This window comes from Cricetulus griseus, chromosome 6 (assembly GCF_003668045.3).
Source record: "Cricetulus griseus strain 17A/GY chromosome 6, alternate assembly CriGri-PICRH-1.0, whole genome shotgun sequence".
Lineage (NCBI taxonomy): Eukaryota > Metazoa > Chordata > Mammalia > Rodentia > Cricetidae > Cricetulus > Cricetulus griseus.
In genome coordinates, this window is record NC_048599.1 from 132,529,549 (window position 1) to 132,549,097 (window position 19,549).

At 36.9% G+C, this 19,549-nt stretch overlaps 1 protein-coding gene across 1 annotated transcript in view; it reads left to right on the forward strand.

Moving 5' to 3' along the window:
• LOC100773941 (low-density lipoprotein receptor-related protein 1B) overlaps window positions 1–19,549 on the forward strand; it is a 1,050,824-nt gene that overhangs the window by 296,779 nt on the left and 734,496 nt on the right. The window contains exon 17 of the mRNA XM_035447074.1: window positions 19,264–19,344. Within this exon, the coding sequence (XP_035302965.1) occupies window positions 19,264–19,344 (81 nt within the window). The remainder of the gene's footprint in view (window positions 1–19,263; window positions 19,345–19,549) is intronic.

The window sequence follows — 19,549 nt, forward strand, 5'->3', positions numbered from 1 at the left end:
TGAATTCAAAATGACAAAGACTGATGTCTAATAAGAAAAAGGAAACAACATCTAACTGGTTGTCCATGAATGTAGGCTATTATATGCCTCCTGCTTCCACATGTCTTCAAACGAGACTGCTTTACGTTTGATCTTGGAATAGGGCAAATTCCCAAAGGTGTCAACCTTCACAGAATTCTCTTCTTTCAGGTATTTTACACTTTAGCTTCAAGATGAACCCTTGGTATGTTTAGCAACTAATGTTTTCATGGTACAAACGCATATGATTAGATTTTCTTCTGATAGAAATTAGGAGTTTCTGACTACTCAGAGATACATTCATTATCATCTGGAAATTGAGAAGGTGGGAAGAAATGTAAAATGACAGCAACAAGAAAAAGACCTGGTAAGGAAGGGTAAATGACTTAGAAGGAAGATATGTGGAGGGAAAACAAGAAGAACAGCTAAGGAGAAATTAGAATAATGTGCACATGAAATTTTCATTATTGAACTATTTTATGATAATCATAGATTAATTTTAAGAATAGGAAACATAATTGATTAATTAATTAAGTCCTCAGTAGCCTGGGGAAATTAGAATAAATCTCTGATCACATTTTGAGATTAAAATATGAAGTGTGTGGACAAGATTTAGTAAATATTTGTTCTCATTCTATATAGAGAAACAAAATGCAAAATTTTCATAGTTCTGTTTGAATAACAGGCCTTTATGTTAATACTACTATTGTTTGGAGGGAAATGTGTAATCTGTCTGATATTCCTTGTATAACTAAAACACATAAATGAATATAGGGCACTTTTATGTTTAATAAGTAAAAATTCTAAAGGATAGCCTGCTTGCACATTTTAGGAGTGGAAAGGGAAAATAGACTTAGGAAAATATATCAACCTCTTTTTTTGCTCTATCACACAGCAATGCATAAAATGATAGTTACAATTTTAAGAAAAAATCCACATCTCATTCCAGGCATTACAATGAGATGCTTTGATATATAATATATATATATATATATATATATATATATATATATATATATATTTGGTTTTTCCATACAGGGTTTCTCTGCGGCTTTGGAGCCTATCCTGTAGACCAGGCAGGTCTCAAACTCACAGAGATCCACCTGCCTCTGCCTCCCAAGTGTTGGGATTAAAGGCATGCGCAACCACCGCCCAGCTGCAATAAATATTTTTAAACTGTTTCAGAGGAATGAGTCTTCATTGAAACTTGGGAACCATTAACTTAATTGTGGCATTCTCAGAGTTGGGCATATTTAAGAATCCTCCAGAAAACAACTGCATTAACTAGTCTTTTTCAACTTCAAACAAACTAAACGTATCTGGGGAAAGGACACCTCCAAAGATGACTGCTTCCATGCATTGTAGCACAAGGACTAATTGGTCTTAAAAATAAAAACCTATAGTCAGATATTAGGGGGTGAAACTGAAAGATCAGAGAAATCCTCTGATAGGGACTGGGCTCCTGTCTCCTCCCAACTTATATTACTCTTTCTGCCCACCCATATTACTTCCTGTCACCGCCTCCCTACTGCTTGGATGAAAGGCATGAGATCTCAAGGGCTGGGGTCAAAGGTGTGAGCTCTGCCTCTCTTTTAAACTGGTTAAATATTAGGTAGCCCAATGTGACAAACTCCTGATCTTCCTGCTTCCACCTCACAAGTACTGGGATTAATGGTGTGTGCCATCACTGTCTGGCCTCTGGTTAACTAGTGACTAGCTCCACACTCTAATCTCCAGGCAAGCTTTATTTGTCGAATACAAATAAATAACACAATCCATTCCAATGATGAATTGGACAGATTGGTGCAAGAACATTTCTTAAGTAATGGTCAATGTGATCTACTATCATGTAAAAAAAAATGTGTGATGTTTTTAGCAAAAAAATTACTGCCAATTCTACGGGGGAGGGTAACTAGGGGCAAAGACATTAACCTATTTTGACTTAGCATTCTCTTTCACCCTGACCACAACAAAAGGAAGGGAGGTTTCCAATGGTTGGTGTTCTGTGGATGTCAGTATGAGCATTGTCATCTTAAAAGGCATGACCCCATTTAACATGCGTTAATATGCACATATACTATATGTACATGTATACACATATATTTGTACTTTTCTTAATCTTGAAAAATATTTCCCTGTGTCTTTTTCAAACAACCTTAGTTATCTTTTCTTTTCCCAGGTCCTTTATGCTATACTCCCTCGCACATCCTCAGTTAAAGTTCCCATGTTTTCCATTCATCTCTAAATAACATCAGAGCCCTACTATTCCCTACTCTGCATTTCTGTCTTCCTTCTTTCCCTCATGGTACATGTCTGTTTTTCTGGACTCTTAGGGTATTTCAGGTTACATTCTCAAATGTATAATTTAGAACTAGGGTCTACAAGTAAAGGAGAATATGTAGTATTTGTCATTCTGGGTCTGGGTTACCACATTCTGTGTAATATTATTTAGTTCTATCCATTTTGGTGCACAATTTATGTTTCACTTTTCTTTAAAGCAACACAATATTTCATTGTGTATATATAACACATTGTTATTGTCTATTTATCAATGAAGTGTACTGGGCTGTTCCCATTTATTTGCCACTATGAAAAAGGCACAATGAACTTAGCTAAGCAAGCATTTTTTTGTAATAAGTTATCAAGTCCATAAGGCATATGATGAGGAGTGGTATAGGTAGGTGATATAAGAGCATTGGAGAATTCTCTACACTGATTTTCACAGTGGCTGGATCAGTTTAAAAATCTCACCAATAGAGAATGGGGATATCACTTTCTCACACCCTCAACAGCATTTGCTACCAGTAGTTTTCTCAATTTTAGCAATTCAGACTGAAGGGCAATGGAATCTCAAAGTAGTTTGCTTTGCATTTCTGTTTGCTAAGAATTTTGGACATTTTAAAATAATCTTCTGACTATTCTTAAGTTTTCTCTTGAGAATTCTCTATTAAGGTTTGTAAACTGATTCTTTTTTATTTATTTATTTTTTAAAATAAAAAACAGGATTGTTTTACATGACAATAACAGTTCCCTTCTCCCTCCCGTCTTCCCCTACCACCCCCCACAACTAAAGCCCTGTCTATCATATATCCTTTCTGCTCCCCCTGGATGGTGAGGCCTTACATAGGGTGTCATTAGAGTCTATTGTATCCTTTGGGATAGGGCTTAGTCCCACCCCTGTGTGTCTTGGCTCAGGGAGTATTCCTCTATATGGAATGGGCTCCCAAAGTCCACACCTATGCTAGGGATAAATACTGGGCTTCCACAGGAAGTCCCTGTAGATTTCTGAGGTTTCCTCACAGAAACCCATGTTCCTGGGGTCTGGATCAGTCCCAGCTACCAGTCTGGGGAGCAAGAATTCCCCGATGTTCAGGTCAGCTGTTTCTGTGGGTTCCACCACCTGGTCTGGACCCCTTTGCTCTTCACTCATCCTCTCTACATTTGGGTTCCAGTCATTTCAGTGATTAGTTGTGGGTGTCTGCTTCTACTTCCACCAGCTGCTGGATGAAGGCTATAGGATGGCTTATAAGTTAGTCATCAATCTCATTATCAGGGGAGAGCAGAATGACAAAAACAATATCAAAAGCAAAACAAACCAGGATGTACAATTCCATAAATATTTCTTAAAAATCTCCATTTTTCTCAATGTTAAATGTATAATTTTAGAAATCCTCACATTGAAGATTTGTATTGATACAATATATTGCAATTTTGTCTTATGGATGTAACATCTTGAAACAGGCTCTGTTCATATTCAGTTCTTATGTGCCCAATGTATAAGTAATTTCTGTCAATGTAGTTTGTCACTGATGCCAAAGTCTTATTTTTTTACTAGGTCATAATATACTGCATTTCTTCTAAGCAATATTTTAGATGGATTTGTTAATATTGTACCTGTGTTGCTCAGTGTGGAGGTCAACTAATGAGTTCCAAGACTTTGTTTTCTCTTGCCATCATGCTCAGCCTGCCTGCCTTCATCTACTTCCTCTTTTTAGGATGGGTCTCTCTATGGAGCCCTCATGCGGATAGCCCTGGCTAGTCTGAACTCACTGTGTAGACCAGGTTTGAGTCAAACTCAAAGAAATTCCCCCTGCTATAGAGTGCTGGGATTAAAGTTGAGTGTTATCACATCTGATCCAAAAACAATAGTCTTTAGATGTCAGTTTGCTTTTAAATGGCTCCCATGTTTGGTGCCTAGGTCCCTTTTACAGCACTGGAGTAGAATTAGCACCCCCCCCAATTCCCTTCGGTCACCTCACATAACTCCAAAACAAAACGTTCTCTCCACCTTACATTCTCAAGCATAGATTGCAAATTTTGGTGTTATTTGTAACTTAGAAGCTGTATAAATTTTACTTGCTATTTCTTGCTCATTTCCTGGATGAAAATGTACCAGAATTTGAGCATATCTAAGAGCAGTGAAATTAAGGCCCTCCTCTAAGGTATGGGGGCAGAAACATGGTCACAATATGTCTTCTGTTAATTGCCTTGCAAGGCTTGAAGGGCATATTTGATCCCCATACCCCGGAACTACTTTCTTAAGAATGAGCTGAAATTATATTAAGTCTAGCTCTGTGCATGGGGGAGGTGAAAGGACATAGTTTCTGCCCTAAGAGGTTAGGAGAAAGACCTAAGGGAACCCTCAAATAGTAGAAAATGCATGTCTAACATCTATGTGATGTGATCAATTATGAACGAAAGGGGATAGTTATTATACCTTAGTCATTTCAATATTAAAATGACAGCCATACTTAGACCTCAGGCAACTTTTTGTGTTGCTACATCCAATTTTTGAAATAAAAATTATAAAAATTTAAAATAATCTATGAAAATAGATTAAGTATAGTTGATTAAGTTTTAAAAAAATACTCACTTCCCTCCACTTTTTCCTCATTAGAATATACATGTAACCCAAAACTTTTACAGTTTCCAAATAAACTGCAAGCACAGCACATAGTATACACATTTATAGAAAGCAACAGTACATGGTCATACTTATATAAAACTAATATAAAAAGCAATGATAAAACTGTATTAATAAAATAAGAAAGGGAATCACTGGAACACTGAACACTTCATTCAGATATTTCAAGTTGCATGTAAGTGCAAAAGTTAATTAGTATTATATTTTTAATGACCAGCTTCATAAATTGATTTAAAAATATTTTTACATGAAAGAATACATGTAGGTCACTTGTCATTTTCTTCTATTCAGATAAAGATTTTATTTTATTTAATTGTGATATAAGGTAAATTCTGTAGTTACTTTTTTTTTGCATCCATTGTCATTAATTCTTTACTGGAAAATAATAGTTCTATGAAATTCCTTCATGAGTAAGAAATATATGTATTTTATGTGATATAAATAAATTCCTTCTAATGGGTAGACCAACTGATGAACAGATGCACAGGTGTATATTGATCAATCTTATTAACTTCGTATTCTTATTTGTATTTTGCTATATCATAAGGATAACTTTGAAAACAATTTCTTTGAAATGTATTTACCTTTATATGTAAATAAAAATAATAAAAATAACTTGAGCTGAAAAGATGACCTAGTGTATAGGATTATTTGCTGGCCAATCATGAAAACCTGAGATGGTATCCCCACACCTTTGGCAACACATACCTGTAATCCCAGAGTTGTGGAAGGTGGAGCCAGAAAGACCACTGGGACATGGTGGCTGCCTGTCCAATTGTAGGGTCAGTGACAAACATTATCTCAATGGACACAGCACAGTAATAGAGCAAAGCATATAGTATCTTCTCTGGCATTCAGATATGCACACACAAGTAAATATACTGTGTACATGTGTGTTCTCACTCTCACTCTCACAGACGCGCATGCGCTCATGCACGCACACACACACACACACACACACACACACACACACACAGGTGTGTGTGTGTGTGTGTGCACATGTACGCGCACACTGACAAAACCAAACTTGTTGCTTTCATGATAACTAAACAGGAAATACATGCACTTTCACATCAAATCTGGTATTTAAGCAAATTATCACTCATCCTCCGACGGTTAGTCAATAGCAACTACTCTCTTTTATTCTCTGATTCCATTACTAGGTTAATGTCTATACTAATTTTATTCCCCAAGTCACTTTAAAAGACATCTTCATGTCCTTGCCAGGTGCCTGTGTGCATGCTTAGCAAAGTGGTACATCCCTTATCCCAGTGCTGAAGAGGAAGAGCTGGGAAGATGACTGCAATTCAGGCTAGTCTGGTCTACATAGTAACTTCTAGACTACCATGGACTCAAGAGACACTCTCTCTTTCAAAAAACATTAACAACAAATCAATGAATTAATACCTTATGTACATGTCTACCCAAGAATGACCAACATCCATCACTGCTCCAAAATACATTTACATATAAAATCTTCAGAGTGCTGAAGTTGATGATCTATGGATGGTGCTGTGGCAATGTATGGCTATCACATGTCAATTGTCACAGATTGAGTACAGTGATAGTTTGAAGCTCTAACTGATGTTGCCTTTTTGTAATGAAACCTTACAAATAAGGACAAGTACTGTTTTATAAATGTTCACTAGTTGTCATGAGCAAGCTGTCATGCCTTATGAGGTTCAGCACTACTGTCTTCCTGTGAATTGGACCCTTGAAAATATTACAAGTTCCCTTTCTCTTTACAAGGTTCTATAGTTTTAATTATGCATGTGTCCATGTATCTGAATGTGGGTACATGTGAACAAAGGCCCCAAAGAGACCAGTGTCATTGGATCACAATGGAGCTGGAGTGATCTATTTGACATGATTTTGGGAACTAAACTCAGGTCCTTCATAAGAGAAGCCTTGCTCTTAACACTGAGCCATCTCTGCAGCTTCCACAGAAACATTTTTCCTAGTAGACTAGCCTTAATCATTCCAATGCTCACTTGTGAGCATGTATTTGAAGCCAGGTTCAAATTATCCAGGTTCAAAAGTTTGTGGGGGCCGGACGTTTGTGGTGTACAACTTTAATCCCAGCACTCAGGAGGCAGAGGCAGGCAGATCTCTGTGAGTTCGAGTCCAGCCTGGTCTCCAGAGCGAGTGCCAGGATAGGCTCCAAAGCTACACAGAGAAACCCTGTCTCGAAAAACCAAAAAAAAAAAAAAAAAAAAAAAAAAAAAATCGTTGGGTACTTTTACATTGTTTTTGTATGTGAGGGAAAGTTGTAGCACTAGAATGGCAAGAGTGAGGCCCGTGAAGCCATGTACAAAGCTGAAGATGAAGGTCCAATAAGTAAGTGTATGGGGCTCAAGGTTCAATCCCTAACACACCTCAAATCAAACAGGAACAGAATACATGGTTTCATCATAACTAAGTCCAGTTGTTTTTTGATAAAAATGATCTCTGAGTGTATCATTCACTGGCACATCTAAGTGCCTTACTTTCACCGTGCCACCCTTTCCCTCAGAATTGGGAGCACTGTTCCTAGGCAGGCCTTGAACTTGAAACTTCACTATGCTGGCCTGTCATGTAAATAGTATTTCAAATATGTAAAGCCATGCCTAGCTTGCTTGCTTTCCTTGGGTATCAGACCAGAATTGTGAACTGAGCTTTCCACACAATTGGGAACAAGGATCCAGGAGTCCCATCTCACACCCTTTGCTCTATCTAAAATGTCCCAAATTTCAAAGTAGCAACAATGAAACTGATAACAAAGCATGCTGGGTAATGTATTTCTTCTGCCTACACACAGCTACTATGAATTATTGCTGTGTTACTATTAGTATGAGAAAAAATATGATGTAATGTTTGTTGTACAGCATAATAATTTTAAGAAATATTTAATTTCAAAGATAATAGCTCACAGTAAAAAATTCGCTCTTGTTCTCTTGAAGAATGTGATATTACACACATACACACACACACACACACACACACACTCACATACTCATCAGAGAAGAAAATTTCCCGAAATATAGCCTTATAGCACATGACAAAATTAATTTGCATGACATAATCTTTCCAGGTATATTTTTATTTTAATATGAATGTATATAAACTAATAACAACTTATCTGCCACATTTTATTGAATATTTTATCCTCTAGAAAACTAATTTCTTTAATCATTTCTTAGGAGGACAAATATGACTATATTGTTTACTAGCTTTAGGGTTGAATTAAGCATGGATTTGTTTTAATACCAATCACTTTTGCTGTCAGGAGGAGCTGCCACTTTTAGAAACCACCTCAATCTTTATGTTTGAAGATGTTTATTTTACTAAAATGTGAATAAATAATAATTGTAATATAAATATTGACAGTACTAGTAATAACAGCATACAAGCAGGTGCTATGATTTCAGTTTTCATGTCCCAAGTTTGGTCACATCAGTGTTTACCCATGTGCTCAGGTTGCTATCATCAAAGCTAAGCTTTGTTTACAGTCAGCTCACTGAGTCTTACAGTCCTTACATTCACAAAAACATACACATTTTATATATTCATTTTCTATCCCGTCCATTTACTGAGGACTTCACATTCATACTGATGTGACCCCCTGTCACCAATTTCCTCCAACTTAATTGTTGTCCAAGCTCTTGTTTTCCTTAGATGAGGGCAAAACACTGTGTTACTAGCACACCTAAGCAGTGGCCACACCACTGTCCTCCTAATGCTTTCTTCTTGCTTTCAGTGTCAAACTATTTCTTGGTTTTCCTGTGATATTTTGCTGGCCCCTTCACTTGTGTTCAGCTCTCCATTTGCTTTGAGAACAGAAGTAAATCGCTTTGTAAAAACTTACATCCTTTACTGGAGGAAGTAGATGTTTTACTTCTGATTTAATACTGTGAAATCTTTGCAAGGCAAATCCAATTCATGAATTGATTCTTGCTACTCCTGCCATTCTGCTGTGGTTTGTCTGTGAGCTGATTATTGTTGTCACTGAATCTTAATTAATACTCGCATACACTGAGAAAGCATACTGACAGTATTTCAATATGACTTTTTCCATATTGTTCTTTACCAGGGTTTTTGGAACTTTTAGTTCTAGTGCCATGATGCTTTATCTCTTTCATTTCTTCTTATTCTCCACTGTGTACATAGGGTACTCTCATTAGATCTTTCAGTTTAGTCGGCTTCATTTTTAAATTTTATTCTTCCAGTATTTATTTCATGTATACATTGAAATATTATCTTATCCAACTCACCATTTCCTTCTTCCCAATCCCCAATATATTCCTATATGAGTCTCTACCTCATTTAAATGCATCAGACCATAGCATTGTCTATCCAGTTGGGGGTCCCTCTACTTGAACTGTTATATTTCAAAATGAAAGAAGAGGGCTGGAAGCAGAGAGTAAATGGTTTAGGCATGGATGGGGCAGGAAATGAATTAACTGAAACTAAGGATGTCTGAAAAAGTCTTAAGAAAACACAATAGTAAGCTGATTTCAAAATATAATCCAATCTTTGAGTATATTACCATGTAAAGTAGTTTAGCTCATTTTACAACTTCTAATTCCAAGAGTTTAAATGTCCTAATTGTTTTCTTTTCATGTTTCTCTTTCTTACTTCCTTTCTTTGCTTTTTAGTTTTTTTTTTTTTTTTTTCTTTTTTTTTTTTTTCCGAGACAGGTTTCTCTGTGTAGCTTTGGAGCCTATCCTGGTACTTGCTCTGGAGACCAGGCTGACCTCGAACTCACAGAGATCCGCCTGCCTCTGCCTCCTGAGTGCTGGGATTAAAGGTGTGTGCCACCAACGCCCAGTGGTTATTAGTTTTTCAAGAAAGGGTTTCTCTGTACAGCTTTGGAGTCTATCCTGGAACTCACTCTATAGACAAGTCTGGCATTGAACTCACAGAGTTGTTTCCCATCACCACAACCCACCCCTTCCTCTGCCCCTGAATGCTGGGATTGAAGCCCACCCGGATGCTTTTATTTCTTAGAGTACCTATTTATTTTTGCCTTAACTATTTAAATAGATTTTACCTAAATTTCTTACAATATTCTTCTAACTTCAAGTAATCTTTACAAACGCAGTTAATATTTAAATATCTGAAGATCTTTCAGGCTACTCCTGTTTTTTGTTAAATCTGCTGAACTTTAATGACCAAAATTTTCATTACCCTTTCTATACTTTCATAAAAGTTATTGTCCTATAATTTTTGAATATTGAGAACAAGTATAGTTTGCATATTATTTTGGTGCCTCTGTGGTGCTCTTATATGGCTGTGTATAGTCATATGTTCCATGAACACTCTGATATATTTTACTAAAAGCCTTAGATTAATTTATACCTTATTTTTTCACATGGGAATTTTACAGGTTTCAAAGTAGGATTGTGAAATAAATAAGATGGTTATTATTTTCCAGGAGAGACCATTTTTTCTTCACTTACAGTCTGGGCTTCTAAGCTGCCAGTATTTATGTTAGGAGGCAATATAAATTGACCATACGATGGGGTTAGACATGAATGTCTAGGTTCATGCTGTGATTCAGATCTTAACTGGAGTTAAAGTACTGTGCCCTATTCTATGTTGACATTAATATTCAAACTTCTCTATTGATAGACAAAATAAACTTTCACACTTGTAAGAAAATGCATAGTTCACTCATTATTTTTAAACATTTTTTAATCTATCTTCTAATTTTTCCACATTTGGAAACACATTAAAGTATTGCTATTTGTTACTTTTGTGGCTGTTCTATTGCTATAACAATTTATTGCATTTCCTGAACTTTTATTTATTTTGTTCTTTGCACACTCTCATGTACTTTCTTTTACATCTAGCGTTCTGCCTTGGAAACAACAATGATTGCTTCAAAAGCGCTCCCAAAACTATTCTATCACATCCACAGCCCTCTTGTTGAAATTCTTTCAGTTTCACTTACTTTTTTCTGAGATCTGTGTCTTGCATTATCTAGCACATTCCAATGCCTTCCTTCCTGTTGATCTGCTTTACCTGACTATTTCAATCTCATTACCTTTATGTCACTTCTTTCAAAAGAATTTTAAAACCACCTGAAGTGATTCTTGCTGTTTCTGTGTTTGCAGGAATACAGATTGTCCTTGGCTTTTGATAGGTAGTCTGACAAATGTACTTTGACTTGAAAATAGTGTAACCCAGACGTGCATGCAATATGTTCTGCCTGCAGATCAACCAAAAAGTAGAGTAGAACACCTGAAATGTGCTCAGGACTCTTGGTAGCCTACAGCTGAACAAAATCGTCTAAAGCTTACCTTCTAATGAACTGCTTCGTATCTCATATGAGTTCTTAAGTACTTGTATCTAAAAAGCCCTCTGGCAGCCCAAAGGCAGTGTCTTTTGCTTCCCCTCCTGACTGCCATTCACTGCCAAGCACTGTTTAGACTGAAGGAAAGTACATCTGGAACCTGTGTAACATGGAAAAATCCGTCTAGGTTACCATCTGCACTGTCTTTATGTTATCAATTATTTGATAGTTTTGAAGCCATGTGTTTATTTCCAATATTTTTCCAACTAGATTTCCTGCAGTTGAGAAAATAGTATGAGCCCTCATGTTTTCTGTGCCTAGGGTATTCATTCATTCATTCATTCATTCTCCACAATATATTTATATAACCTATAACTCTATATGCAATAAAGTTCTGAATAAAATTTGAATGAGTTGATTTTTACAATATTTTCCATTTACTGTACATACTAATAATCTAGGGTCAGTGATGTTAAGCAAATACACAAGGCTACCCATTAATAACTCATATGTCCAGGATCTCAGTACAGGGCTATCTCTCCACAAAGCTTATGGAAAGCTTATGGAAAGTGTTTATGAAAAGAGTTACATCTACTTTGTAGAAAGTAAAAAGAAAGTAGAAAAGTAGTAAGAAACATAAATTGTTGCATTATACTTATACTACATTGTGTTTTTTTTTTTTTTTTTTTTTTTTTTTTTCCCCGAGATAGGGTTTCTCTGTGTAGCTTTGGAGCCTATCCTGGCACTTGCTCTGGAGACCAGGCAGGCCTCGAACTCACAGATATCCGCCTGCCTCTGCCTCCCGAGTGCTGGGATTAAAGGCATGCGCCACCAACGCCCGGCCTACATTGTGTTTATATCATTGGATATTTTAAAATAGGATCTATGGAATATATCAAATTAAAAAGGTATCATGTGGTAACTGGGTTTTTTTATTTTTTTATTTTTTATTATTAATTCAAGTTAGGGAACAGGCTTGTTTCACATATAATTCCCCTCTCCCTCTCCCTCTCCCTCCCCTTACCCCCATTCCTTCTCCCCCACCTCCAACCAACCCCCCCACCCCATCCACCCACCACTCCCCAGGCAGGGTAGCTGGGTTTACTCCAAATAATTAAATATGTGTTTACAACTTTAACATGCATCTATTATTGACTGTCTACTAGAAAACTTCCTTTTGCATACATAGTGACTACTCTCATTTTACTTAAGTTGTCTTTTCTTTTCTTTTTTTTTATTAGAAAGAAAATTATTTTACACGTCAATCCCAAGTCCCTCTCCCTCCCATTCTCCCTTGCCAACCCAACTAACACCCTACCAATCACATACCCTTTCTGCTCTCCAGGGAGGGTGAGGCCTTCCATAGGGGGGGGTCTTAAAAATCAATCATATTCTTTGGGATAGGACCTAGTACCACCACCTTGAGTATAGGCTCAGGGAGTATCTCTCCATGTGGGATGGGCTCCCAAAGTCCACTCCTATGCTTGGGATAAGTACTGATCCACTACAATAGACCCCATTGATTTCCAAGGTCTTCTCACTGACACCCACATTCAGGGGGTCTGGATCAGTCCCATGCTGGTTTCCCAGGTATCTGTCTGGGGACCAATAGCTCTCTGTTGTTCAGGACAGCTGTTTCTGTGGGTTTCACCAGCCTGGTCTGGAACCCTTTGCCATCAGTCCTCCTGTGCAACTGGATTTCAGTTCAGTTCAAGGTTTAGCTGTGGGTGTCTGCTTCTACTTCCATCACTTGCTGGATGAAGGCTATACTATGGCATATGAATTAGTCATCAATCTCATTATCAGGAGAGGGCATTTAAGGTAGCCTCTCCTCTGTTGCATAGATTGTTAGTTGGTGTCATCTTTGTAGCTCTCCAGACATTTCCCTAGTGCCTGATTTCTCTTTAACCCTATAATCTCTCCCTCTATTATAGTATCTCTTATCTTGCTCTCTTCTGTTCCTCCCCCAACTCAACCTCCTTGTCCCATCACGTCTTCCTCACCCCTCTTCTTCTCCCCTTCTCATTCTCCTAGTTCCCCCTCCCCTCTCCCCATGCTCCCAACTTGCTCAGGAGATCGTGTCCCTTTCCACTTCTCCAGGGGACCATGTATGTTTCTCTTAGGGTCCTCCTTGTTTACCAACCTCTCCAGCATCATGTACTGCAGGCTGGCAATCTTTTACTCTATGTCTAAAATCCACATATGAGTGAGTACATACCATGCCTGTCTTTTTGTGACTGGGTTACCTTGCTCTGAATGGTTTCTTCTAGTTCCATCCATTTGCCTGCGAATTTCAAGATTCCATTGCTTTTTGTTTTTCTCTGCTGAGTAGTACTCTATTGTGTAAATGTACCACATTTTCTCTATCCATTCTTCAGTTGTGGGGGATCTAGGTTGTTTGCAGGTTCTGGCTATTACAAACATCATTGAACAGATGTCCTTGTTGTATGAATAAGCTTCTTTTGGGTATATGCCTAAGAATGGAATTTCTGGATCTTGTAGTAAACTGATTTCCATTTTTCTGAGGAATTGCCATACAGAATTCCAAAGTGGCTGTACGAGTTGGCACTCTCACCGGCAGTGGAGGAGTGTACCTCGTTCTCCACATCCTCTCCAGCATAAACTGTCATTGGTGTTTTTGATTTTAGCCATTCTGACAGAAGTAAGATGGTATCTCAGATTTGTCTTGATTTGCATTCCTCTGATGGCTAATGATGTTGAACACTTTCTTATGTCTCTTTTAGCCATTTTAGATTCCTCTATTGAGAATTGTCTATTTGGTTCTGTACCCCACTTTTTAATTGGATTGTTTGGTGTTTTGGAGACTAGCTTCTTGTGTTCTTTGTAAATGTTGGAGATCAGCCCTCTGTTGGATGTGGGGTTGGTGAATATTTTATTAATCCAGGGACTGTCTTTTTGTCTTGTTGACTGTGTCCTTTGCCTTACAGAAGCTGCTCACTTTTAGGAGGTCCCATTTATTAATTGTTGATCTCAGTGTCTGTGCTACTGGTGTTATGTTCTGGAAGCAGTCTCCTGTATAGATTCGTTCCAGGGCATTTCCTACTTTCTCTTCTAATAATTTCAGTGTGGCTGGGTTTATGTTGAGGTCTTTGATCCATTTGGACATCAGTTTGTGCATGACTATAGACATGGATCTATCTGCATTCTTCTACATGCCAGCAGCCAGTTATGCCAGCACCATTTGTTGAAGATGCTTTCATTATTCCATTGTGTATAGCTTTAGCTTCTTTGTCAAAAATCAGGTGTTCATAGGTGTGCAGGTTAATATCAGGGTTTTCAACTCTATTCCATTGGTCTACATGTCTATTTTTGTGCCAATACCAAACTGTTTTCAGGACTATAATTCTATAATAGAGCTTGGAATCAGGGATGGTGATGCCTCCGGAAGTTCTGTTTTGTATAGGCTTGTTTTGGCTATCCTGGGTCTTTTGTTTTTCCATATAAAGTTGAGAATTGCTTTTTCAAGGTCTGTGAAGAATTGTGCTGGGATTTTGATGGAGATTGCATTTGTAGATTGCTTTTTGGCAAGATTGCCATTTTTTACTAAGTTGATCCTACCTATCCAAGAACATGGGCGATCCTTCCATTTTCTCGTATCTTCTTTAATTTCTTTCTTTAAAGACTCAAAATTCTTATGATATAGGTCTTTCACTTTTTTTGTTAGCATTACCCCAATGTATTTTATTTTGTTTGTGACAAATGTAAAGGGCGATGTTTCTCTGATTTCTTTCTCAGCACATTTATCGCCCATACATAGTAGGCCTGCTGATTTTTTTTTTTTAGTTAATCTTGTATCCTGCCACTTTACTGAAGGTGTTTATGAGATGTATGAGTTCTTTGGTGGAGATTTTCAGTTCACTTATGTGGACTATCATATCATCTGCAAACAGTGAGAGCTTGATGTCTTCATTTCCAATTTGTATCCCCTTTATCTCCTTTTATTGTCTTATTGCTCTAGCTAGAACTTCAAGGACAATATTGAAGAGATATGGAAAGAGGGGACAGCCTTGTCTAGTTCCTGATTTTAGAGGAATAGCTTTGAGTTTCTCTCAATTTATTTTGATGTTGACTGTTGGCTTACTGTATATTGTTTTTATTATGTTCAGGTATGTTCCTGTTATTCTTGATCTCTGCAGGACTTTTATTATGAAGGGATGTTGGATTTTGTCAAAGGCTTTTTTAAGTTGCTTATTTAATCTACTTTTAACAGTACCAAACAGCAATTGGCCTATAAGTAAAAGGCAGTTCATACCTACAAAGTAAAAAAGCCACCTCTGTAACAAAATTGCTCTTCATCACTAAATCATTTTATAGACATCAAAATACACAATTAACCACAGTAATCTAATGAGAAAGAGTACTGAGATAACAAGACTGACGTTAAAGTGAAGGCAAAAGAATATAAATAAGCATTCTGTTCTATATGAGTACTAGTCCTTTGTAGCCACAGAAGCAGTGGCATCTGTAAATTTTCACTCAGTAGATAGTCCAACATGAGGAAATAAAAAGCACCGTTTCATTTTTCATACCGACAGATAATTATACGTGTTACAACAGGTAAAAATCGGATTTCAAACAAAAGACAGAATGAAGAATGTAACATTTTATCTTGACCAAATCTTCCTCTGTTGTAGTATCATTAAACTGTTTTGGTAATGATTATGGCAGTATATTTAAAAACTTAAGTGTTCTGATATCACCCACAGTTATTCCTGATTTCCTTGGCCATTTGCTGCTCTTGTGAAGTATCCTAAGGTGAAAAATATTATTTGCTTTTCTTAGGGTTAATTATGACAATTTCAGCCCTACAGTTGCCATGTGTTAACAGTAAAGGTGGAGTGGATTGTAGTCTCCTTAAATTATGACATCACTTTTCGAAACCTGAATACCCATGATACTATTACCTTATCATCTAATTTCACATGAATATCTTTATACTCACACACACTAGGTCATAAATGCCTGATCCATCACTTAGGCTCTGGGCTACATAATTTCAAGACTTCACTGAAAATTAACTTTGCTAGACTCTTTTAGAGGAAAAGAAGGAAGGAGATACCTAGGTAAGGGGCAGAAAATAATTGAAAATGGTATTCTTGCCTACCATCTCTCAAGCCATATGCACTAGACAGATAGCATTTCCTTGAAAGAGAAATTGTAGCTGTTTACAGAATGGCCTTCATTTAAGAAGCTAATAAAATTAAAGAAGAAAGATATAATAGACAAATTGAGAAAACTACCTACAACAATAAAAGAAATGGAACAGCCCATTGCTCCATCAAAATGTTTTATGTAGTTTAAATAATCACCAAGTTAAATATAGCTTTCTTTTCCCCACTGTAATTGGAACAGGATAAAATGTAAGTCATTTTGCTTTATACTTTCTAATATATTTTACCAGAATTAGTCATTAAATGTTTGTAAATACCTTACAATTTTCACTGAAAGATTTAAAGTCAAAGTATATACATGAAGTCAAGAAGGCATGTTTATTTAATTCTTTTTCAAAAAAAAATCATAATGACATTTTAATGAAATACAATATAAAAGAAAACTAAACTATATAGATAGTAATTTCAAGTGTTAAAGTAAAACTAAAAGAGGGAAGTATTAAATTCAAGAGGATGTACCTGTAATTCATATATTAGATTAGGGTATGTACTGTAAATAGACACCATTTCTGTCTCTGTTGGGCACTAGTAATAAGGTAGTAAGAAATTAGGGATATGTATTTTTCTACCCTGTGCCAAAAGAAAGCCACTATACTTCATTTATTTCACCTAGAAATGGATTGTACCTTTGACATTATGATCAAGAAGAGTTTAAATATTATGATTTAACATGGTAGTTATTCCATTTATCTGAAGCTAGCCTCTATGTTCTTACATGCAGGAATATCATCAGGATTTGTGTATTTGTCAAACTTAAATTTTACTATTTAATACCCTTCAGGATACTATATTTATATAAAGTCAAGAAAGGCACATTTATTATTTTTCAAATATAAAATGAAATATTCTATAGAACATATAAATCAAAGCAAATTAGAATATCTAGATAATCAGTTCAAATGTTAAAATAAGTTTAATATGAAAATGTTAAAAGAAAACAAACACACTGCAGTCACAGCCATGAGGAAGCTGGGCCAGAGGGATCATAAATTTGAAGCCACCATGAAGCAGAATGCATTTTGCATTTTACCTGTTCATGTTGCATGCTATGAGAACAAAAGTTATGTGGATTTTCTAAGAGACTGAAGATTGATTCAATTTTAGTTTTATTCATTGATTTCTTATTTTTTGAGACCAAAACTTCCTTCCTATCCTTAGCTGGCTATGACTTCATGATTCTCCTACCACAACATTCAAGTACAGGGGCTATTGGTTGATGTCAGCAGGCCTGACATCCAGAGTTAGCTTTGAAGCATATTTGTCTTTTATTTCATTGTTAAATCTCTTTCTTTTTCACTATATTCTTTGTATCATAATCATGTCCCCACATTTCCTGTCTTATAACAAGTTCTCTCAAGTTCTCTCTCTCTCTCTCTCTCTCTCTCTCTCTCTTTCCCAACCTACCTCTACCTCCCTCTTGTGCTTGTACTTGTGGAGGAACTTTTGTGGTTACAAATGTGTGTATGTATGTATGTATTATGTATATAAATTTCTGGCATTTAACACATAGACTAGGCCAGTTGACCAGCAAACCCAGGAAGCTTCTAACCTTACTCTCACTTACTGCTGGGATGACAAGCATTCCTTCATGCTAGGCTTTCTTTCTGTATGTTAGCCCCAGGGAGCATCCTGTAGGTGATAGATGATAGAATTTGAAGGGCCAATAAAAAATTGGGAACCTAATATTAAAATAATGGAAATATGTAAAACTCATGTCTGGAAAAATCAGAAATGTGTTCATTTGCATAATGAAGATATTTATCATATAAAGAAAATAAAATCCCATCTTGATTAGACTATGGATGAAAATTGAAAATGCTCTATAAATTACTAATAAAATACGTTAGAAAATGATTGGATGGCTTCAGGAAGAGAATTCCTATGTTGGGAGACATTGGTGATCACAAGCACATGGATTTTTCTGAGCCAGAAATACCTCGCTTGCTCATATATTTCCTCCTCCCTGTCTTCAATTGGGTTCCCAGAGTTCAGCCAGGTGCTTGGTTGTAGATCTCTGTTCCTGGTTCCATCAATTACTGGATGAAGGCTCTATGATGGTGGGGTGTTCATCAATCTGATTACAGAAGAAGGCCAGCTCCGGCATCCTCTCAACTACCGCTAAGTGTCTTAGCTGGGGTCCTCCTTGTGGATTCTTGGGAATTACCCTAGCATTAGGTTTCTACCTAATCACGAAGTGGCTCTCTATTATTTTTTATTATTATGTAAGGGATAAGAAAGGAGATGATTTGATTTAATTTCTATTATTTAATTGATTTACTTTCATTTAAAATCCTGACATATTTCTCAGTGTTTTTGCCCACCTTGTTGGGCTTGAATTGATTCTGTCAAAGTCTTTGTAAACATATGGCAGCACCTGAAGTGACCTCTATATTTGATAAATTTATTTCACCTTATGCTGTTGACATCCCTCAGAGGTTAGTGCTGCCCGTGATGATCCTGTGTGACTCTCTGTATTCAGAAAATTCCAGCTATCTGGCTACACAGAAGCAATATTTTGTAGCAGTACACCAGAGCCCTGGTTGCTATCATTCACCAAGACAAGGTTTGTTCTGAACATGTGTTTCAGAAACAAAACAAAACAAAACAAAAAAGATAAATCCTAATGACACTTCATCCAATGACTCTCTAGGCTTATGGTGTCTGGAAATTCCTCATTTCAGACACCGAAGTGTGGTAGTTCCACGTCTTTAAGAAGTTACAACCTCTGTATTTGTTTTTCTACTGTTTCCTGTGCTTTTGTAGGGGACGAGGGTTCTGATCACACTATGAAATGGGATACAAATCAAGCACTGTCTGTAAAATATCTCTTATTGTCTCTGTTACATCTTTCACAGAATTCCCAACTTGTGAACCTCTAACTCAGTTCATATGCAAGAGTGGAAGATGCATCAGCAGCAAATGGCACTGCGACACTGGCAAGTACTGAGTGCTCACTGCACAGGGCTGATCAAATTGTGCCCCAGCTCCCTGAGCTGCCTGGCTTCCTTCAAAGGGTGTGTGCAAGCAAAGCTTGCAGAGCCAAACAAAGTGGCTAAGAAAAGTGGTGAGTGAGCAGCTGGCTCCTCACTGGGGATCAGCGTTAAGGATAATGGAGCATGATATTTGTCCCATGGGGCTTTA